Source organism: Carcharhinus amblyrhynchos, chromosome 9, assembly GCF_965287045.1.
Source record: "Carcharhinus amblyrhynchos chromosome 9, sCarAmb.v2.hapA, whole genome shotgun sequence".
Classification (NCBI taxonomy): domain Eukaryota; kingdom Metazoa; phylum Chordata; class Chondrichthyes; order Carcharhiniformes; family Carcharhinidae; genus Carcharhinus; species Carcharhinus amblyrhynchos.
In genome coordinates, this window is record NC_137332.1 from 98,276,052 (window position 1) to 98,299,656 (window position 23,605).

Genomic DNA, 23,605 nt, shown 5'->3' on the forward strand with positions numbered 1-23,605 from the left:
CTCGCAATTTCAAGACTCACCAGCCACCAGTATACTGTTCCAGAGAACAATGAGAACATAAGAACATAAGAAATAGGAGCAGGAGTAGGCCATCTAGCCCTTCGACCCTGCCCTGCCATTCAATAAGATCATGGCTGATCTGAAGTGGCTCAGTTACACTTACCCGCTTTCTCCCCGTAACCCTTAATTCCCTTGTCTGTCAAAAACCTATCTATCTACTAATTGATGTCATTCAATTAGTTGCAAGGAGTCTGACAATAAATATCTTATTCTCAGATAGAAACACTGGACCCACACCTGGACTGTGTTTAGTTGTTTTCTTTATTGATTATTTGAATAATTTTTACAACAGGATATTTCACTGCATTCTGGAGCTGCTCCCTGAACTTGGACTGAGTTGCCCCATAAATGAATGCATTTGTGCAACAATTGAGGTCCACCAGCATAAATCTAACTTCTCGAAAGTCATAGATAGGATCATTGTAATCCTTGGGGTTGATTCCTGTAATGCGAAAATATAAGAAGTCTAAAATATATAAAAACCACAGGAAGATGAAGCTGCCGGATATGGTGAAGAGCAAAATCATAGACTTCTTTCTGCTCTCCATCTCTGGATCACTGTGGCTCTCTCTCTTGCTTTGACCTCTCAGTCCCCTACGAACTCGACTGGTCACCAAAATATGCCTGACTGTAAGAGCATTGACCAACAGGATTAATATGTATGGGAGCAATGGGGTTAAAATCTTATCAAACCAATCAAAGGCCATCCATGCGGGATGAGAATAGTAACTTGGCTTGAAAGTACAGAACCAAGGAACATCACCAATAATCTCTTCAGGCTCAAATGTAAAGAGAAAAGGAATATCTTTTAAACAGAGCAGAATGCAAGTTGTTGAAAGAACCACAGTTGCAATTTTCTCAGTGCAGTATTTTATTTTCAGCTTCTGGCAACAAATGGCTACAAATCGATCGAAGGAGAAAGTGACGGTGAACCACACCGAGCATTCTGAAGTTACATACAGCAAGTAAATGGTTATGCGACACACGTGGGTGATGTCCAGAAAAGATACTGGAAAATAGTGGAAGCCAATCTGCCACAGTATGACTCCAGTGATCATGACCAGTAGATCTGCAGTTGCCATGGCCACCAGGTAGCGAGTGGTGCAGGAGGAGAGGCCACATTTCCCCCGGGACAGAATCACAATCGCTGTTAAATTAACTGTATATGAGAGAGCGAAAGAGAAAGGCAAAGGACTGTAGACATACTGAACCATCAGTCTCCTCTGAAAGTGGGGGTCATGCAGACCTTAAAATTTTAAAAAGCACACTGATGACCCAGCCAACCAAACCCTGACTAACTCCCATTTGATCAGAGGCAGGACAGTAGAGCACCAAATTGAATTCAATACATTCACAACACCAAAATCTTTTTGAATTTGTCAAGGTAATACTGATGCTGGAATCATAGAATCCCTGCACTGCCACAGATGGATGCATCAAGCCTGCACTAACCATAATCCCATCCAGGCCCTATTCCCGTAATCCCTCATGTTACCCTGCTAATCTCCCTGACACTCGAGTTTTCCACTCATCTCACGAAGATGAGTGGAAAAACAAATTGTGCAGAGGGTGTGGAAAGAGTGCAGAGGGATCTGGATACGCTGAGCGAGTGGGCAAGGACCTGGCAGATGGAGTACAATGTTAGCAAGTGTGAGGTTATCCACTTTGGCAGAAATAATAGTAGGAGGGATTACTATTTAAAGGGAGAAAAGCTGCAGCATGCTATGGTGCAGAAGGACCTGGGTGTCCTTGTGCATGAGTCACAAAAACCCAGTCTGCAGGTGCAGCAGGTGATCAAGAAGGCGAGTGTGATGTTGGCCTTTATAGCAAGGGGGATAGAATATAAAAGCAGGGAGGTCTTGCTACAACTGTACAGGGCATTGGTGAGGCCGCAGCTGGAGTACTGGGTGCAGTTTTGGTCGCCGCACTTGCGCAAGACTACTTTGGCCTTGGAGGGAGTGCACAGGAGGTTCACTTGGCTGATACCGGAGATGAGGGGGTTAGACTATGAAGAGAGACGAAATAGACTGGGTCTGTACTCGTTGGAGTTTAGAAGGATGAAGGGGGATCTTATAGAGACGTATAAGGTAATTAAAGGGATGGATAGGGTAGAGGTAGAGAGATTCTTCCCGCTCAGAAAGGACAGCAGGACTAGAGGGCATAGCCTCAAGATAAGTGGGGGGGGGGGGCGCAGTTTAGAATGGAGTTGAGGAGGAACTTCTTCACTCAAAGGGTGGTGAATCTCTGGAATTCTCTGCCCATTGAAGTGGTGGAGGCTGCCTCGCTAAATATATTTAAGATGCGGGTAGATAGGTTTTTGACAGACAAGGGGATTAAGGGTTATGGGGAGAGGGCGGGAAAGTGGAACTGAGCCACTTCAGATCAGCCATGATCTTATTGAATGGCGGGGCAGGCTCGAAGGGCTAGATGGCCTACTCCTGCTCCTATTTCTTATGTTCTTACGTTCTGATGTTAATTTAGCATGGAAAATCCACCTAACCCCCACATCTTTTAAGCATGGGGGGAAACGGGAGCACCCGGAGGAAACACACGCAAACATGGGGAGAATGTGCAAACTCCATTCAGACAGTGACCCAAGCCGGGAATCGAACCCAAGTTCCTGGCGCTCTGAGTTTATCGTTCCTTTTGTTACATTGGACTAATGGGGTTTATATGTGTAATTGACTTAGTTGAAAGGATATGAAAAGCAATATACTGCACTGGAGGTTGGATATGGTTTTAGGAGCAATATACATGTAATGTTAAAACCAAATGACTGCGGATGCTGGAATCTGAAACAAAAACAGAAACTGCTGGAAATCTCATCAGGTCTGAGAGCGTCTGTGAAGAGAGAATAGTGCCAATGCTTTGAGACTAGATCACGCTGTGTAAAGCTGGTCTGCAGAAGCTAAATTTCAGTATTTTGAATTCTGTCATTTCCAAGGCCAGTAAGGCATTTGACTTTTTTATGGTCAAATTAAAATGTTTTATTTTGAAATCTTAGCACATGAGAAACCTGGGCTTAAAACTTTCCCAAATGAAATTCTATATTATCCTCCCCCACCTCCTCCCCCACCACCCCCCAACAACCAGTCCCTTACTTCCCTTCACACTACTGTACTCTGCCGAAAGATATATGCCAAACCGTCAATATCCAAGTCTAAGGAAAAGTAAAATACTGAGATTGCAAAGAGAGTGTTCAGAGCATTCACCAACTGAGGCAGCGTTTTAGGAGAGAGGGACAGATTTATGTTCTGGTTGATGACCCCCCACAAGAAAAGGGAGACAAAAGTGATGTGCAGATTTGGACCAATCACGGGCCAGATGATCAGGACAAGCGTGGGAGAAGTGGGGTTTGGGAGAGGGTGGAACATAGAGGAAAATCTGTGATGTGGTGGAGGGCAGGAGTGATTCAGTGAGAAAAGGGCTGATGGCTCAGGGTGAATGGATCAATTAAATAGATTGTTGGAGGCAGAGATGCTCGAATAACACTGACAGAGAGGGAGTAGGGGCTGCATTTGCAGTAAAAAAAATGTGATGTGGGCCAGCTCACAGACCTAAGACAGCGAGGGAGTTGCTCCACACCAAGCCCATACCTCCAGGTCCATGCCAGTAGCTGAAACTAACCATCTTCCTTGCTCAGGATCTGCCGCCCAGTGAAATAGAGGCATCTCTTATGCACTTAAGTTCCTCAGGTCCAAAATGAGGGCTGCATCTCTCATGGATAAATAGTTAGCACAGCTGCCTCACAATGCCAGTGACTCAAGGTTCAATTTCCAGCTTGGATAACTGTCTGTGTGGAGTTTGCACATTTTCCCCATGTCTGCATGGGTTTCCTCTGGGTCCGCTGGTTTCCCTTCACAGTCCGAAAGATATACTGGTTCAGTGCCTTGGCCAGGCTAAATTCTCTCTCAGTGTACCTGAACAGGCATCAGTGTGGCGACTAGGGGATTTTCATAGGAGCTTCATTGCAGTGTTAATGTAAGCCCACTTGTGACTAACAAATAAACTTGAATTTACGCTCAGAGGTCAAATGGTCAGGGAATCTTGCGATGCAGGGGTTGGGTGTGAGTATGATGCAGAGTTGGCAGGCTGATGGGTGCAATCTGAAGCTTGGGCACACACACACACACACACACACACACACACACAAACTTAGAAACTTTGGCTTGAAAGATGGCTTCATCCGAACAGATGCAATAGAAAGAGAGAGGGAGAAATGGCTCGAGAATGGAAATGGAGTCCTTCCAGGAAGTCGGGTGGGAAGAGGTCTAATCAAGAGAATTGCGGAGATCTGGGAGTTTGTAGCAGAGATTGATTCCCTGCTGTGGAGGTGGGGAAGATGAGGAAGGGAAGAAGACTGTTAAAGGGTGGATCGTGTGATGATAGGGAAGAGTGTGATTTGTATGATTGATCTGATCAATTTTAGCAATCGATAGGGAAGAGATGGAATTTTCCAGTTTCAGGTGAAAGTCGCCAATGTGCCATAGGAAAAGAATATGTGAAGGATGGAGTCTGACTAGAATTCCAAGATCATAGAATCATAGAATCCCTACAGTGCAGAGGGAGGCCATTTGTCCCATCGAGCCGGCACTAATAGCAATCCCACCTTGTCCCTATCCCTGTTAAATGCATATTTACCCTGCAAATCGCCCTGACGCTAAGAGGTAATTTAGCATGGCCAATCCACCTAACTGCACACTCCCCACAAGAAAAAGAAGACAAAAGTGATGCACAGATTTGGACCAATCACGGGCCAGATGAGTGTGGGAAGAAACTGGAGCACCCAGAGGAAACCCACACATCATGAGCAGAATATAAGAACATAAGAACATAAGAAATAGGAGCAGGAGTAGGCCATCTGGCCCTTCGAGCCTGCCCCGCCATTCAATAAGATCATGGCTGATCTGTCGTGGCTCAGTTCCACTTTCCCGCCCTCTCGCCATAACCCTTAATCCCCTCTCTTATCAAAAACCCATCAACCCGCTTCTTGAAAATATTTAGCGAGGCAGCCTCCACCACTTCAACGGGCAGAGAATTCCAGAGATTCACCACCCTTTGAGTGAAGAAGTTCCTCCTCAACTCCGTTCTAAAACGCCCCCCCTTTATCTTGAGGCTGTGCCCCCTAGTCCTACTGTCTTTTTTGAGCGGGAAGAGTCTCCCCACCTCTATCCTATCCATCCCATTCATCATCTTATACGTCTCAATGAGATCTCCCCTCATTCTTCTAAACTCTAACGAGTACAAGCCTAGTTTATTCAGCCTCTCCTCATAGCTCAACCCCCTCAACTCCGGTATCAGCCTAGTAAACCTCCTCTGCACTCCCTCCAAGGCCAAAATATCTTTGCGCAGGTGCGGCGCCCAAAACTGCACACAGTACTCCAGCTGCGGCCTCACCAATGCCCTATACAGCTGCAGCAAGACCTCCCTACTTTTATATTCAATCCCCCTCGCTATGAAGGCCAGCATCCCATTCGCCTTCCTGACCACCTGCTGCACCTGCAAGCTGGGTTTTTGCGACTCATGCACAAGGACCCCGAGGTCCCTCTGCACCGTCGCCTGCTGCAGTTTTTCGCCACGTAAGTAATAGTCCTTCCTACCATTCTTCCTACCAAAGTGGACCACCTCACACTTGCCAACATTAAATTCCATTTGCCATTTCCTGGCCCATTCGCCCAGCCTATCTAGATTCTTCTGCAGACTCTCCACACCCTCCGCACAATTTGCCGTTCCCCCAATCTTGGTGTCATCTGCAAATTTTGACACCCTACACTCGGTTCCCTCCTCCAGATCATCTATATAAATGGTAAAAAGCTGAGGCCCCAGCACCGACCCCTGGGACACTCCACTAGTCACCATCCGCCAATCCGAATAGCACCCGTTGACCCCCACTCTCTGCCTCCTATTTGACAACAGAATGTGCAAACTCCACAAAAACAGTGACCTGAGGACGGAATTAAACACAGGTCCCTGGCACTGTGAAGCTGCATTGTTAACCATTTTACCACTGTGCCACCCAAAAAACGGGCCAAATATTGCCAAAAATGACACAAGAACTGGTGTGCATCAGGTTCCCAAAGTGATACAATTTCCACGTGGATATACATAATGTCCATGCCAAAGTCAGCCAAGCTAGGTAAACCCATGGAATCACTGTGCAGAGGTCAGCATCAAGATTCAGTTAGTCTTTCCATTCTGGGGACAGAGCCTGTCAGGGAGGGAAATGGTTCAGGCAGGAATTGAAAAGAAATCGGAATTCCAAATTGGGAAGAGGTGGAGGGAGTGGCTTTGGGGGCAGTGTCCACAGAATGGACCAGTGGGAAGTTGGCAAAATAAGGAGCCCCAGGCATCGACCTTCCATGGTGAGTCAGGTAAGAAGCAGTCTGCTGTGAGTCTGGGCACAGCTCTGCTTGAACTAACTTTGGAACTTAGAACAGAGTAGGTATGGGGAGAAAGCAGGATGGATATGTAGAGCACTGACCATGGATCATCTGTGTTGAGGAACAGGAGGAGTAATATGAAGCAATGGGTGAAGATGTGATGGTGAGGGGGAGAGGGGAGGCAGAATAAACTGCCACATAATCACTGAATAACTCCATCAACTAACTACTGGAAATTTAAAGAGCAAAGGTGATCATTGGGAAAATAATAAAAACAGCCAAGAGGTACTGATTCCCAATTCCCTGAAAACCACAACGTAAGCTCAGAGTACATTTGAGAACTTAATGGCTTTCTTGGTAACTTCAGAGGACAGTAAAGAATCAGCCACATTGCTGTGGATCTAGAGTCACATGGGTAAGGTCGGCAGTTTTCCTTCCTTAAGTTTTTACAGTTTTATTTTACAATAATCAATGATAGTTTCATAATTTCATGGGGAGATGATGGCCCATTGGTGCTATTGCTAGACTATTAATCCAGAAACTCTGTTAATGTTCTGGGGACCTGGGTTTCAATCATATTACGGCAGATGGTCGAATTTGAATTCAATACAAAAAATCTGGAATTAAATATCTACTGATGGCCATGAAACCATTGTTGATTGACAGAAGAACCTGGTTCACTAATGGCCTGAGGGAAGGAAATCTGCCAGCGTTATGTGGAATGGCCTATATGTGACTCCAGAGCCACAGCAATGTTGTTGACCCTCAACTGCCCTCTGAACAAGGGCAACTAGGATGGGCGATAAATGCTAGCCAGCCAGTGGCACCATGTCCCACAAATGAATTTTTTAAAAAGTCACCATTCCCGAAGGTAATTCTTCAATTCCAGATTTTATGAATTGAATTTAAATTTCCCCAGCAGTCCTTTGGGGAATTGACAATGTCCCCCCCCCCCCACCACCACCCCCCCCCCCCCCCCACAGCTTTAACACGGGGCCTCTGGATTGTTGATCCAAGGACAATACCACTACACCACCATCCTGCATCACTAAACTTGCATTTATTTATCAGTGTCACAAGTAGATTTACATTAACACTGCAATGAAGTTAATGTGAAAATCCCCTAGTCGCCACACTCCAGCTTATGTTCATATACACTGACGGAGAATTTGGCATGGCCAATGCACCTAACCAATACACCTTTCAGACTGTGGGAGAATGCAGAGCACCCAAAGGAAACCATGCAGACACGGGGAGAACATGCAGATTCCGCACACAGTGACCCAAGCTGGGAATTGAACCCGGCTCCCTGGCACTGTGAGGCAGCAGCGCTAACTTCTGTGCCACAATGCATTGAAGAGTGACTAAAATATAATGAACTAACCATGCACAATTTTCACATCCATATTGCTGAAATAGCTGTGGGAGAACAAGCAACAACATTTCACAAGGCTGATATCAGCACTGAGAGATTATAACTACCCAGGAAGAACGAACGGGGTTGGGGTATTTCCTTTAGAATGAAACGGTTGAGGCCAGATCAAAAAGAGCTTTTAAATTATGATTGGGTTTGACTTAGTTGGCAGTGAGGAAGGGTTTCCAGTTGGCAAGGGTTCTAAAATTAAAGACCATCAAAATGAGATCATCACTAATAAATTCAAGGATACATTCAGAAAGTAGCCTTTAACAGAGGGCACTTAGAATGGGAAACTCACAACAACTATTGACAGTTAAGCTGAGCAGCACTGACTCATTTAAGCAGAAACAAAGCAAAGACAGTAAAAGGATATGTTGACTTGGTCAGATAAAGAGGAATTGAGAGGGAGGGGGAACAAATGATCTGTTTCTGTGTATAACCTCAATGTGGTTCTATGTAACTTGAACACTAATTGCAGGTGTCAGTGTCAAATTTCTCGCAGCCAGTTGGAGAAGTCAATCTTTACTGTATTTTACACTATTCCCGGACAAAGATCATTGCATAGCATTAATGTTTCAAGTCTGGATGACCCTAGGTCAAATCACTAATGAAGGGTCATCTCGACTTGAAACATTGGCTTCACTCTCTCTGGACAGATGCTGTCAGACCTGCTGAGATTTCCAGCATTTTCTGTTTTTGTTTCAGATTCCAGCATTCGCAGTAATTTGCTTTTAACATTATAGGAATATTGTTCCTTAAAGTTCATCCATTCTCCAGTGCAGGAGGTTGATTTCCACATTCTTTTAACTAAGTCAACAGATAAACCCCTTTATAGGCCAATAGTACAAAAAGCAACATAAACATCAATGGAAACTTAAGAAAGTAAATTAAAGTGTTGCTTCCAGAGCTGATGATGCAGTCCAGCTGCTATTGCACCGAATGTGACTCTTTACGTGCGCTCAAGGAATAGCAATATCCCATCTGTATACACTTAACCCCATCTTATACTATTGACATATTTTTTCTTTGTAACATTTCAGAATTTGAGATGGTTTATTTATTCAAGCAGTATATTACTTATTGCATTATGGACAGGTTAACAATGGAGCATATTATGCCTCAGGGCAGATTTATGAAAACCAATTCCATCTTTCATCGAGAGGCAACTGTTCACTAAGTGAAGCAGAGAGATGGGTGTATGCTAGATGTTTGGAGATTGTGGATTATACATAATTACTGATCCATCAAACATTAAGCACTTACACAAAAGGGCAATTCAAGAACTACAGTCCAGTTACTGCCCTCACAGTGGTTAGCACTGCTGTGTCACAGCTCCAGGGACCTGAGTTTGATCCCTTGGGTAATGTCTATGTAGAGCTTGTACATTCCATGTTTGTGTGGATTTCCTCCTGGTGCCCCAATTTCCCCCCACAATCCAAAGATGTGCAGGTTAGGTTGATTTGCCATGCTGAATTACCTCTTAATGCACAGTTTAGAGAGAGTAATGGATAAATATGTGGGGTTACAGGGATGGAATTGTTATCAGTGCAGACCCGATGGGCCAAATGATTTCCTTCTGCACTATAGGGACTCCAGATCATGAAATGACAGCTCTAATGACTTACAGATTTTCAAGACCATGTTGGAGAAAGGAGATTAATCAACTACAATTTTTAAGTGAATTATAATCAGAGTAAGAGTTTGAATACAACAAAAGTGATGTTCTGTCTTTTACATATCAATAAATAGCTAACACCTATTTCTGTTGATGGAGTTGAATGGGGCAGAACAGTGATAATCTAATCAGTTGCTTTCTACATTTGTTCCCCTCCATCATCAAATATTTCATAAAACACTGAGAATGCTCCAGGTAGTGGACAGACTGGTCATCTCAAATGGCAATATATAAACAGTACTAATTTGTTCCATGCTGGTAAATGATCCACATTCAGTACAATTGTACAGTCACAGACACCTGCCCTATGTAATAGCTTCTCTCTGAGAGTTGCCTGCACTGATGTCTAATTTAGCTGTACACAATGTCCCATTAAATAAAAAAATGCTAATTCAGCAAGCCCATGAGTACCGAATATTTTGCTTAAATTTTTAGTTGAGGTACTAAAATAAAAACGTAAAAGTTCAGGACATTTTCACAATGTGACCATTGCTCAGATGTTTGTATAACAGTGACTACCAGATCAATGTGCAACATTATCAGTGACAGAGTAAAAGCAGACACCAGCTCACTCGCACACAGATTTATACAACTCCAATGCTCAAAGTCACTTACCAGGAACACCAACGACGGTAAGGATCATGTAATATATTTTTGTGATATTGTGAACTGTTACCATTTTCTTTCCTGTGTGAAGTTGTCTGTCCCTTCGTGCTGCAGGCAGTTTCTCACTCTCTGAATTAAACTCTGAGGTGATGCATGCTCATTTATAACCTTTGGGATCTCAGAGACCAGATCATGCTTGCAACATCATTCAATGTAGTTTCTCTAATTTAAAAGAAAAGAAACAGATTGCATCATCCGAGTTAACTCTCTGTTATGATAGAATATATTTCAAACTGAGATTGGATTGGAAAACCCCACAGACAACAACATTTGATCAGGTGTTAAGTAAATGGAAACTGTATTCTCCCAGCAATTATGTTGATCATTCAAACACCATCAGATCCATCTCCAGATCTCAAACTGTTTCAGCGGTCACTTCATTCTTTGTCCATTCAGCATTTACATCCCAAAGTAAACTGTCCTCTCAAGGCTGCTCTACTGCACATGTGGATGCCCTCTTTAAATGTGGCCATTCTGATAGATTAGCCAGTGGGTCATCCTTTCTATCAATTCTCAAACAAGTATAAAGACTAATTTAATTTTTTGTCTTTTATTCTTTCATAAGAATTGCATGTTCCTAGCCTTTTATTGTTCCTTCCTAATTGCCCTTGAGAAGGGGGTGGTGAGCAGCCTTCTTGAAGTTGCAGTTGCTGACATGCATGTACGCAGTGCCATTTGAGGATTGTGTCTCAGTGACGGTGAAGGAACGGTGGGATATTTCCAAATCAGGATGAGACTTCATTAAAATTCATTTTATTTGATGCGAGTGTCACTAGCTGGCCCATCTCTTATTTCCCTTTCAGAAGGCATCTAAGAGTCACATGCCACCAGACTGGGAAAAGACAGCAGTCTTCCTGCTCTAAAGAGCATCAGTGAACCAGATGTTTTTTTTTCAACATCGACAATGGTTATCTCGTCATCATCAGGACTTTCAATTCCAGATTTTCACTGAGTTCAAATTTCACCATCTGTTATGGTGGGATTCAAACTGGGTCTCCAGAATATTACACTGGTCTCGAGTGTATTAGTCCAGTGACAACACCACTATGCCACTGCCTCCCCAATGGAGACAGTTTGCCAGTGGTGGTGTTCCCAAGCATCTGCTGGCCTTGTCCTTCTTGGTGATAGTTGTTGTGGGTTTGAAAGATACTGTCTAAGGATACTTGGCGAGTTCCTGCAACTGCTACCATATACAATAATGGAGAGAATTAATATTTTAAGTGATAGACAAGGTCCTGATCAAGCAGACTGCAGCCCGGGATAGTGTCAAAACCCTTGAATATTGTTGGAGCTGCACTCATCTAGGAAGGAGGAGACAATTCCATCACACTCCTGACTTGTGTCTTCTAGATGGTGGGCAGGCTTTGGGGAGTTGAGGGTTGAGTTGCTCATCACATAATTTCCAGCCTTCAACCTTATCTTATGACCACTGGCTGGACAACCTTCAACATGGAACCAAATCAACACCTGAGAAATACGTACTGCAATCAGTCATGAAGGAACAGGAACTGATTGACTGAAAGGGTAAAGCTCCTAATGGCCGGTTTCTGATTGCTATCAACACATGGCAGTGGTTCTACCCAGAATGCATAGCGCTCATGAATACCATCCATCCCCATCAATGGGGTCACAGTGCGCAGATGCGGATAGACACTGCTCCCTCCTTCCAGTGAAAACCAGTCAGCGTGAGGTATGCGCACTAGACACGGCGTGACCAGAGGCTGAATTAGAGATGCCTGGGGAGCATGCGCACTCCCAGTGCCATGGACAATGATAGAGCACCTTCTAGGTGGCAGGGGCTTGTGGGAACTGCGGACGCCATTAGTCCATGCCTGTCAGTAAGTGTTTTATTGCATGTGAACGGACGATCAGCTACTTCCAATGTTAATTTAGTTCTCTCCATCTCTACAGATGCTGCGAGATCTGCAGAACATTCCGATCTTTCCTCTTGTTATTTCAGATTTTCAGCATCTGTAAGCATGTTTCTGAGTTTCCCAGCTCGCTTTACACATAACCTTATTCTCCAACTGCATCTTTTAGATTTAGCGCATAAATGTGACTCTTATTCTCGAACTGTGTCTCCAAATTTCCCAGCCAGCTTCTGACACTTATTCTGTACGTATGCCCCCCCGTTCTCCACCTTGCATGTTTACAGGACCCTATTCTGTAACTGTGTCCCTTAGCTTCCCAGTTAATGTGACACAGTGGCAGTGCTGTCTCACTGCACCAGGGACCCGGATTCAATTCCAACCTTGGATGACTGTCGGTGTGGAGTTTTGCACACTGCCTGCGTGGGTTTCACCCTGATGCTCCGGTTTCCTCCCATATTCCAGAGAAATGTGGATGAGGTGGATTGGCCATGCTCAATTGCTTCTTGGTATGAGGAAGATCAACAGGGCAAATACTGAGGTTAAGAGGGTAGAGCCTGGATCGGATTGTCAGTGCAGGCTTGATGGGCCGACTAGCCTCTTTCTTCACTGTTGGGAATTTATGATATGTGACCCTTGCCTGTGGTTTCTTGTCCCCAGCTTTGCGAATTCCCGTTATATATCTTTTAATTGTTTTACATAATTGCTTACATATTTTCCTCTTTTTTTCTTCCAATATTAAGTATAAAGCATGATGTGTATTTACTTTATTTAAACTGACTCCTTCACCTGAGGAATCGATGTCCAATCGGGAAATCCACTCAGCAGCAACACTTGTAAGTTGTTGAATCATATAAGATCTCTTTGCAGGTTCAGTTACAAAGACAGGATGTCAAAGATATTGTCCTCAATGGCTTAATATCCACACATTCTAGAGGCATAGAGAATTTCCAAGATTCAAAATCTTCTCTCTGAGAGAACAATAGTTCCCTGGTTTCAGCCTTTAGTGGCTGTCCTTCACTCTGAGACTATTCTCTTAGTTTCTGGACCCCGTGGCTAGCCTGTATATGTAAGCTGGTGAATATGTCAATGGAAGATGAATAGCAAATATGTGGGTAAAATATTACAGCAGGAGGACTGTACAGTTCATGGTGTAAATCGCATCCTTTATACAAACACACAGAGCAGGAAGAATTGATTGAATGAATTCCAGTCACAAGTTTAAACTTGTGGGTTACAACATGGCATTCATTACAAAGAGATGACGGCAAGGTGGACATAACTGTAAATGGTGACAAAGCAGAGAGTAAAATCCCCAAAAATGGAGCAGGAAAATCAGCTTGCAAGTGAGATGAAAATTAGCGGAGAAAAGTTTTACAGTTATTTCTGGAAAAGAGAGGTCAGAGAAAATGTGGTCTTTTGTAAATCCATCATGAATCATAGAATCCCTACGGTGCAGAAGGGATGCCATTCAACCCACAGGTCTGCACCAACTCTCAAAAAGAGCATCTTATAAAACCAAAACCATCCCCATAACCCTGCGCATTTACCATGGCTACAGATCTTTGGGCACAAGGGGTAATTTTCTGTGGCTAATCCACCTGCCTTGCACATCTTTGGAATGTGGGAGGAAGTTAGGGCACCTGAAGGAGACCAATGCAGACACAGGGAGAATATACAATCTCCCAAAGCTGGAATCAAGCCTATGTCTCTGGCACTGGTGCTAACCACTGTGCCACACTGCCATCCCGTTGTAAATAGAAGTGAGGAGATAGCAGACATGCTGAATAAAGACTTAGTTTCAGTATTTACAATAGAGGAAGAGGCCAACATGCCAAAAAAGAATATCATTGAATCAGGATCAGGACCTGAACTAATTTCACATTGTCAAGGTACCAGTATTAGAGAATTTAATGGTGTTAGAGTCTAACAGATCCCAGGAACGTACAATTCCTATTCCAGGATCTCCAAATAAGCAGATCGAAACATTGCAGATTCGCTAACCATAATCTTTCAAATTAATCTGGATTTGGTACCTGTTTAGATTAGAGAATTGCAAATTCTGCTCCATTAGTTAAGAAACATGACAGTGAGAAAAAGAGGAATTATAAGCCAGTTATCCTAATGCCTGCTGTGAGAAAATGACCAGAGATCACAATGAAGGACAGGGTGTGTGAACTTCCCTGCTGATCAGAGAGAACCAGCCTGGATTGGTAAAGGCAGCTCACGTCTGATAATCCAGATGAAACTAATGGACAGAGGAAAGTTTCTAGATGCTAAATTTTTTGTATTCAGTTTTGGGTCATGTGCATTGCTGGCTGGCCAGCATTTATTGCCCATCCCGAGTTGCCTGAAGGCAATTGAGAGGCAACGGCATTGCTGTGGCTCTGAGGTCACATGTAGGCCAGATCAGGTAAGGACAGCAGATTTCCTTCCCATTAGTGAATCAGATGTGTATTTTGGACCATTGACAATTGTTTCATGGTCATCAGTAGATTCTTAGTTCCAGATTTTTTTTATTGAATTGCAATGCCACCATCTGCCGTAGTGGGATTTGATCACTGGCCCCCAGAACATTTGCTGAGTTTTTGGATTAATAGTCTAGTGATAACACTATTAGGATTACATGGAGATAAAAAAGAAATCTGATAAAATCCCCCATTGTTGCACTGATGCAATTTAATTGTTGGAACCTCCGATGGTTAGAATCTTATAGCTTCTCCTCATTTCACAGATTTGCTGACAGATTTCCCTCTAGTTCACTTCCACTATTAGCTAGTCTGTACGATGGTATTTTCCATGTGTTTTAGCCACTTCTCATTCCCCGTTCCCCTGAAGATTCTGTCCCCACGATGGAAATGCATTCAGCAGATCAGCATCTTTTGTTTGCCAATTATTTAAATGTTTCAGAGCAATTTTGAATTTGGAAGAATAGTTTCAGGAAGGGGGCAGATGGTGATAAAATAAGGGGAAAGGCTCAGAAGACTTCATCACATTGTACACATCTGAACATTACAACATCCACAATCAGAGCCAATCACTCCTTCAATCTGTTGTTATGCCCAAAAATATGATGATTTCTGATCTATTACCCACTGTAAAAACAAAGCATGTTACAGACCAGAAAAGTCTGCTTTGGGTATCCTCATCAAGATGAATTTTAGACGGTGATTCTCACTCTCTATACACAAAAGTAAAGGTTTACATCGAACTGCTATCGCATTTCCCATTCTCCAATATAATCTATCTCTCTCATAATTATCCATCTGCACCTCTCTCCCTGTCTAACTCTTCCTTCTGTTCTCTGCATGATAAGTCCAGGAGCTGGCTGTAAAGGGACAGTCATTTATTGCACAAAATAAAGTAAAACAAAGTCGCAAGCCTAAGGAGAACAGAAACGGCTCCCAACTGGGACCTGCTCAGGGGCCTGCTTTTAAAGGGCTTGGTTTACGAGCTCCATTTGCTAAGGTAGTTACAAGTCAACAGGGAGCTTATATTCTATGAGTCTTATGGGTCATTATATTATGGGGGAGAACAACAGGCTGAAGGAGGGATTGGCTCCTATTGTGGGTGCTGTGATGTTGTGATTAATAGTCCAGTGATAACACCATTAGGAGTTGTATGGAGTTAATGAAAAACTCTGATAAAATCCTCCATCAGAAACCTTATTGTGCTGATGTAATTTATTTGATGTAACCTCCTGTGGTTAGAATCTTATAGATTTTCCTCATTTCACAGACTTGCTGTCAAATTTCCCTCTAATTCACTTCCACTATTAGGCAGTCTGTCCAGTGGTATTGTCACAGCAGATCAGCTGGGGAGGTCAGTCAGTGTGATTCCTATGCAAGCCCTGGGGGAGGGAGGGGAGCCCCTGTTACTCTCTGATCATTCTGTCAGAATTTAATTCCCTGGCACATTTTTTCCTCTTTTCAGTGGGTTACTGTCAGGTTCCGACAGTGGGTTTTGGAGTTTGGCAGTTATCCAAATTCTGGGCTTGCCCTTGTTGTGTACCAGATAATATGGGAATTGTGGTTAATTAGCAGCAGTTCTGGGTTAAAGTTCACCATCCTGTCCAATGAGTGTTGGAGGCTGGGGTTTCCAGTCTCTTAAAGCTGTCAGCCCTGACTTGGAACAAGGTCATGAGCAGCTGTTTTAAAGGCTGCCTTGCCCAGGACAGTGTCAGGTGAATAGTTACCCATTCTCCAGTTTGGCCATTAATTTAAACTTTACCTCATCAGCGACTCTCCTCCCATCCTTTGGCAGATGGAGTTGTATGTTAATTACACATTTCCAAGCATGGATGTCTGCATCATCTGAGCCACAAGGGAGGTGCTCTAGAATGGGGCAAAGCTGCTCTCAGATTCAATGTGTTTGCCTTTGGTGCCCCTCTGGATGGAGAATTTGTTTGACATAAGAGCATAAGAAATAGGAGCAGGAGTAGGTCATCTAGCCCTTTGAGCCTGCCCCACCATTCAATAAGATCATGGCTGATCTGAAGTGGATCAGTTCCACTTTCCCACTTTCTCCCCATAACCCTGAATTCCCCTGTCTGTAAGAAACCTATCTACCCGTGACTCAAATATATTCAGCGAGGTAGCCTCCGCCACTTCAACAGGCAGAGAATTCCAGAGGTTCACCACCCTTTGAGTGAAGAAGTTCCTCCTCAACTCTGATCTAAATTGCCCGCCCCACCCCACCCCCCTTATCTTGAGGCTATGCCCTCTAGTCCTGCTATCCTTTCTAAGCGGGAAGAATCTCTCTACCTCTACCCTATCTATCCCTTTCATTATCTTATACGTCTCTATAAGATCCCCCCCATGCTTCTAAACTCCAACGAGTACAGACCCAGTCTATTTAGTCTCTCTTCATAGGCCAACCCCCTCATCTCCGGTGTCAGCCTAGTGAACCTTCTCTGCACTCCCTCCAAGGCCAATATATCCTTCCGCAAGTGCAGCGACCAAAACTGCACACAGTACTCCAGCTGCAGCCTCATCAGTACCCTGTACATGGGGACATGGTCAGCTAGTGCCAAGCACTGGGAAAAGAGGAGTCAAGATTTCACCAGACTCCATCTGTAGCAGTGACATGATTGAAACATTTGCCATAATAAGGCAGCTTTGGTGTCATGGCCACCCACTCAGTCACAGCAAAGGCTATCAACTAATCATTACATTAGACTTCAGAGGATCCCATCTCGGCTCCCCCCCACCCCTTCTCCATGTCACCCCCCCACCCCCCCAGCCCCCTCTCCCCAAATCCACTCCCTCCACCTCTCCATTTGGTGAGTCTCTCCTGTGGATGTCAATGTTCTGGAGTATTCACCAAATCAAAATCAGCAGGGACACACATGAGAGGGAGGAAAATAACACACTCCCAGTTCTGTCCGGGCATTGGAATCACATATTTAGGAGACTGATGATGGTCTGTTCCAGTGTGGTGCCAATACTGGTGCTCACAGGCTTGCAGTCAATGGCTCTCTACACCCCAGGGAAACATGCAATCTCTGCAAATCATCAAGATCTATCTTCTCATTATTCTTCCCGTGTCCTGCATCTGTGTGAGTTTCTTCCGGGTAGTTCACTTTCCTCCCACATTCCAAAAGATGTGCCGAACAGGCAGCAGAGTGTGGTGACTAAGCGATTTTCACAGTAGTGTCACTGCAGTGTTAATGTAACTTGTGACATTAATAAATCAACTTTAAAAAAAACCTCTCTTTATCAGGTCTGGGCTTCCTCACAGGGATCATTAGCTATCTTTTTCAGTGGCTAGTCCTTGCTGGGGAAATTCACAGTAGGTTAGAGAAACTTCAAATAATCAGGGATTTAAGTCACTCATAGAATAAGTGAAATGACCTCAGATCAAACTCACAAGCTAACAGGGGAACATTCTACATAAAGACACATCTGAACACAGTGAGCGATTTAACTAAGTATGAGATTGGAACAAATATTTTTATCTTAAACATGCATTTTGAATTTTTAAATGCATTTCAGCTGTATGTTAAAGAAATCTGTACACTTCAGCTAAAAGTAGGTTACCCTGAAGCCTAAAGGTCTAAGAGTTGAACCACATTCTTTAGAACAATGAATGTATAAGTTCTTATCAGGGAAAGTTAGTAGCAGTAAGATTCTCAGAGCCCCTTTATGAATAGGGTTGTTCACAATGTCCACATAAGGCAGGGCTTCTCAGATATAAGAATGTATATCCCTCTGGATCGGCCATCGGCATAAGCAAGAGTTGTTGGGAACATTCACTTTGGCCTTTGTAGCTAAACGTCAGGGGTTGATGGATACTAGAAAGAGGAAGCATTCGGATTCTATGGACCAATGAAATCCCATGGTGTCAGAGGGTAAAATGCAATCGGCAAAAATATACAAGTGTTTAAAATGATTAATCGGAACTGAAGATGGCTGATAGAAGGCAGGAAATGTAAACTTGAGAAATGTATAATTGACCTGCTTGATGCATTAACCTCAGAGTGGTATTGGAATACTTCAAGGTCTTTGCTTCTAGAGAAGCATTGGGTTGCCAATGCTCATTCTCCCATTGATCGTTGATCAATGAAGATACATCTTTAACTGAGACACTGGCTTTCGTGAATCTTTGTATTGGCTGAAGTCTTTGGCGATACTTAGAACGCTGCAACAGTCCTTATTGCCCACTTCCTATCCCTCCACAGAATTCAGGCCACTGAAAAGTTTGGATTCAGGAATTCCTGAGTATGAGTTGTATGAGTTGTGACTGCCACTCGGATACCGGACACACACCTGCCTCATCTGCCACACATTGATGAACTGTAAGTCCTTTCTGTTACAAAGGTGCAGGAATCTAAATGGTCACATGCTTGCAGTCAATGGCTCTCTACACCCCAGGGAAATCTGCAATCTCTGCAAATCATCAAGGTCTATCCTTTTGACTTTGGACACGAAGGTGATGTTTTCCCAACACTTCAGAGCTCTACACCTGTGAATGCCTTGCTGCAATGGTGTGGATCATGGCATGTGATCTCACTGAGGCCTCCACAAGTTGCCTGGAATTAGCTTATTGTGAAGACATAAAGCATGACTGTCACCTTCAATGTGATCAATATTAGTCAGTTGTTCCCAAAGCAAATGGAGTTGATCATTCCAGTGAGCATCTCATACAGTGATCACCCTTGAAAGTCTGAGTCTTTTCTCAGTTCTTGGGAGTGCTATAAGCTTTCAACATATAAATGCAGCATTTCTAATGCTCTTGTCCTCCTCGATGGCAGATGTCATGGGTTTGGAAGATGCTACCTAAGGAGCCTTGGTGAGTTACTGCTGTGCATCTTATAGATGGTACACACGATGACCACACTGCATCAGTGGTGGAGGGAGTGAATATTTATGGAAGGGATAGCAATCAAGCGGACTGCTTTGTCTTCAATGGTATTGAATTTCTTGAGTGATGTTGGAGCTGCATTATCCAGGTAAGTGCAGAGTATTCCATCACAGTCCTAACTTGTGCCTCATGGACAGGCTTTGGGGAGACAGGAGATCAGTTACTTCTGTCAGGATTCCAAGCTTTTGATCTGCTCTCATACCCAAGGTATTTGTATGGCTAGCCTAGTTCAGTGTTGGTCAATGGTAACGCGCCAGGATATTGATTGCAGGGAATTCAATAATGGCAATGCTATTGAATTTCAAGGGGCAATAATTAGATCCTGTCTTGTTGGAAATAACCATTGCCTGGCATTTGTGGCAATGTGACAAGTGGCAGATGTTACTTGCCACTTTCCAACCCAAGCCTGTATATTGTCCAGCTCTTGCTTCATTTGGACATGGACTGCTTCAGTATTTGTGGAGTCGTGAATGACACTGAACACTGCACAGCCATCAATAAATATCCCTACTGCTGATTTGGATAGGAGATCATTGATGAAGCAGCTGAAGATGTTTGGGTGTAGGACACTACTCGGAGGAACTCGTTCCTTAAGTCCATCATCCCTAATTGATCTTGAGCTGAGTGGCTCAATCGGCCATTTCAGAGTCAACACATTGCTGTGGGCCTGGGCCACATAGAGGAAAAATCCAGCAAGGATGGCAGATTTCCTTGCCGAAAGGGACATTATAGCGAACCAGACGGAGCTTTATGACAATTGACAATGGGCTCATGGCCATTATTAGGGTTTTCATTCCGAAGTTTTACAGAATTCAGATTTCACCGTATACCATGGGTGGAATTCGAGCCTGAGTGCCGAGAGCATTAGCCTGGATCTCTGGATTGCCAGTTCAGTGACAATACCCCCAAACAGCACATTTGTGAACCACATTTCAAAGACTCTTACTGCCTCAAATCCGCTACAATGAGTAAAGTCAGAAATGGAACATTGTCTTCCTGCTCCATCCCAAATCTCAACAAATGACCAGCTTCCCGCTCTGTTGATGTCCTTCCACGTGGTCACAGGTTTGCTTTGCCCTGGTGGGTTCATTTGATGTTTTATTTCTTATCTTTGTTGGCAGGCATAGTGAGAAGAAGCTGGGGGAAGGGAGGCACTATCCCAATACTTATCTGTTGATTAGGAACTCGTCTCTTTGACTTAGACAATAAGACTTTCACATCAGGGAAGAAAGCATTTAGTATTGAGAGGAATGTTGCAAATCTCCCAACTTCCAGTGAAGGAAAACAAAGGTGGACTGGAACAGTGTCCGTTGATGATGGTACCTCAAGACTGTGGTCAAGTGGGGAGGGGGGAGTGGTCAGGGGATGTGGAGGTGGGGGGGGGTGTCACTTGGATTATTTCCTGAGCTGCAGACCACACCCCTCCAGCCAAAAAAATTCACTGGGAAGAGCCCACTCACTTTGAAGCAAGCCAACATTTGATACTGTGTCACCTTGGTGCCGAACGTCTGAAAATAGAATTCAGTAACTTAGTTTCCTCTTGAAAGATGCCGGGGGGGAGGGGGGACATGATGTCAGCAAAACCTATGCTTTTTAGTCACGGTGAACCAGGCAGAAGATAGAAAGAACTGATTTGAAGTTAATAGGACATCTTTCGTGACCTTGGGATGTCCGAGGCATTGCTGCTGTTGTGAAAAATGAAGCACAGCAGGCAGTGCACAGGAAGATGCCACAAACAGCAACACACGAAAACGTGGATTGTAACAATGTTAGGCTCAGATCCTTCCTTGAAATGGCAGCCATGTGATCTCTTATGTCCACTGTTTGGACCAGTATCCTTATTTTCAGCTTTTATTGGTATTTAATGGTCAGACTAGTAATTTTTTATTCACGGGATGTGTGCACTTATTGCCCATCCTGATGGCACTTTTCTTTAACATTCAACATGACTGAGTCTGGAGTCACATGTATGCTGGATCAGGTAAGGATGGGACATTGTTGAACTGAATGGCTTTTTATCATGACTAACATTGGCTTCATGGTCATCACTGGACTTTTAATTCCAGATTCATTTTTACTGAATTCAAATTTCACGATATGTTTGAACCCCGTTCATAGACTCCCTACAGTGCAGAAAGATGCCTCTTGGCCCATCGAGTCTGCATCAACCACAATCCCACCCAGGCCCTATCCCTTTAATTCAATGTCTTTAATCTGCTAATCCCCTTACACTAATGAGCAATGTAGCATGACCAATCAATCCAATTCACAGATCTTTGTCCATTGGCTCTCAGACTATGAACATCTCTTTAACCACTCTTTACACCAATCTGACGTCCCTATCTGCTTCAAAAAGATGGCCATCATCCCAATATCAAATAAAAGCCAGGCAGCATGACTTAGTGACTATTGTTCGATGGCTCTGACATCCATCATTATGAAGTGTTTTGACAGGTTACTTATGGCACGAATCAATTTCAGCTTCCCGGATTGCCTGGATCCACTACAGTTTGCCTATCGCCACCACAGTTTACCTATCACCACAATAGGTCACAGCAGATGCTGTTTCCCTGGTCCTAAATTCAACTATGGAATACCTAGATAACAAAGACACCGATATCAGACTCCTAGTTATTAACTACAGCTTAGCCTTCAACACCATTATTCCTATAAAACTCAACTCCAAATTCCATAATGTGGGGCTCGACTCCTCCCTCTGTGACTGGATCCGAGACTTCCTAACCCACATACTGCAATAGGTATAGGCAACAATACCTTCTCCACGATCATCCTCATCTCTGGTGCTCCATAAGGCAGTGCCCTCAGCCCCTTACTATACACCAAAGGCTATGTGGCCAAGTTCCCCTCCAACCTGATTTTCATAGTGGCTTGGATCTCAAATAATGATAAGACAGAGTACAGGAAAGAGATAGAGAATCTGATGAACTGGTATGACAACAATAATCTCTCCCTCAAAGTCAACTTCAATGGGAACAAAGTGAAAATGGCCAAGAGTTTCAAATTTATAGATGTCCAGATCACCTTTCCTGGTCCCTTCATGCTGACACTATAGTTAAGAAAGCACAGCAATGCCTCTACTTTTTCAGGAGGCTAAGGAAATTAGGCATGTCCACTATGACTCTCACCAGCTTTTATAGATGTGCCAGAGAATACATCATTTTTGGTTGCATCACAACTTGGTATAGTTCCTGCTCTAAGACCACAGGAAACTACAAAGGTTTGTGAACAAAGCCCAGTCCATCACGCAAACCAGCCTCCCACCCATTGACACTGTCTACACTTCCTACTGCCTTGGAAAAGCAACCAGTATAATCAAGGATCTCACACATCCCAGACACACACTCTCCCACCTTTCTCCATTGGAAAAAAATACAAAAGACTGAGGACACATATCAACCAACTCAAGAACAGCTTCTTCCCTGCTGCCATCACACTTTTGAATGGATCTGTATCATATGAAGTTGATATTTCTCAACACCGAAGCTATGACTGTAACACCACATTCTGCACTCCTTTCCTTGTCTATGTTTGTCATGCTTTGTCTGTATAGCATGCAAGAAACAGTACTTTTCACTTTGTACTAGGGCACGTGACAATAATAAATCAAATCACTACCCTGGGTCTCTGGATTACTAGCTCAGTGAAAACACCATTATACCACTGCCTCCCCAGTGAGTGATACAAGACTAATGCAAACCAGTATTCTTATTTCCCAACTGCACCAGTGTTCTATATAATGCATGCAAGACCAGTTTGGGTCAGTGTTCTTATTCCCTAGTTTTTAGCCTTCTGGATGACTGGACAAACGGGCCCTCTGGTTTAACCTCTGGTCCAAGAGGTACACATCTGGTAGTGCAGCACTCCATCTGTACTTCACTGCAATCAACCTTGATTCTTTAATCAAGTGTCTCTCGCAGGACTTGAAACCCACAATCCATCTCGAGTCAGGAGCACACTGACACCGCAGTACCTTCACTGCTCAGGAAATTGGGAGAATGTGCAAAACCCTCCACGAGTGAAAGAGGGTCTGGAGCGAGCAAGGTTAAAAAAAAAGTTGATACTTTCTTGTATTTCCTTTCAATTTGTGAAAAGGGAATTAAAACTGACAAGAAAAGAAGAGACAGGCAGGGTAATATTGGTGATTTACAATCTATTG

The 23,605-nt window shown here is 43.7% G+C and overlaps 1 protein-coding gene across 1 annotated transcript; it reads right to left on the reverse strand.

The window, feature by feature from the left end:
• Positions 1 to 308: 308 nt before the first annotated feature.
• On the reverse strand, positions 309 to 10,211 carry LOC145348642 (putative G-protein coupled receptor 139). Its single transcript, XM_080196808.1, has 2 exons — positions 10,148 to 10,211; positions 309 to 1,219 (listed from the first exon to the last, which is right to left on the reverse strand). The coding sequence occupies exons 1-2, from the start codon at positions 10,209 to 10,211 to the stop codon at positions 309 to 311; spliced, it is 975 nt and encodes a 324-aa protein (XP_080052934.1).
• Between the last annotated feature and the right edge of the window lie 13,394 nt (positions 10,212 to 23,605).

Bases quoted from the DNA above. Each gene is read 5' to 3' on its own strand.
- LOC145348642 (XM_080196808.1), bottom strand. From the start codon at position 10,211: ATGGTAACAGTTCACAATATCACAAAAATATATTACATGATCCTTACC. The intron at 1,220-10,147 runs GTAAGTGACTTT...TCTCATATACAG, and splicing joins TACCGTCGTTGGTGTTCCTG to TTAATTTAACAGCGATTGTG.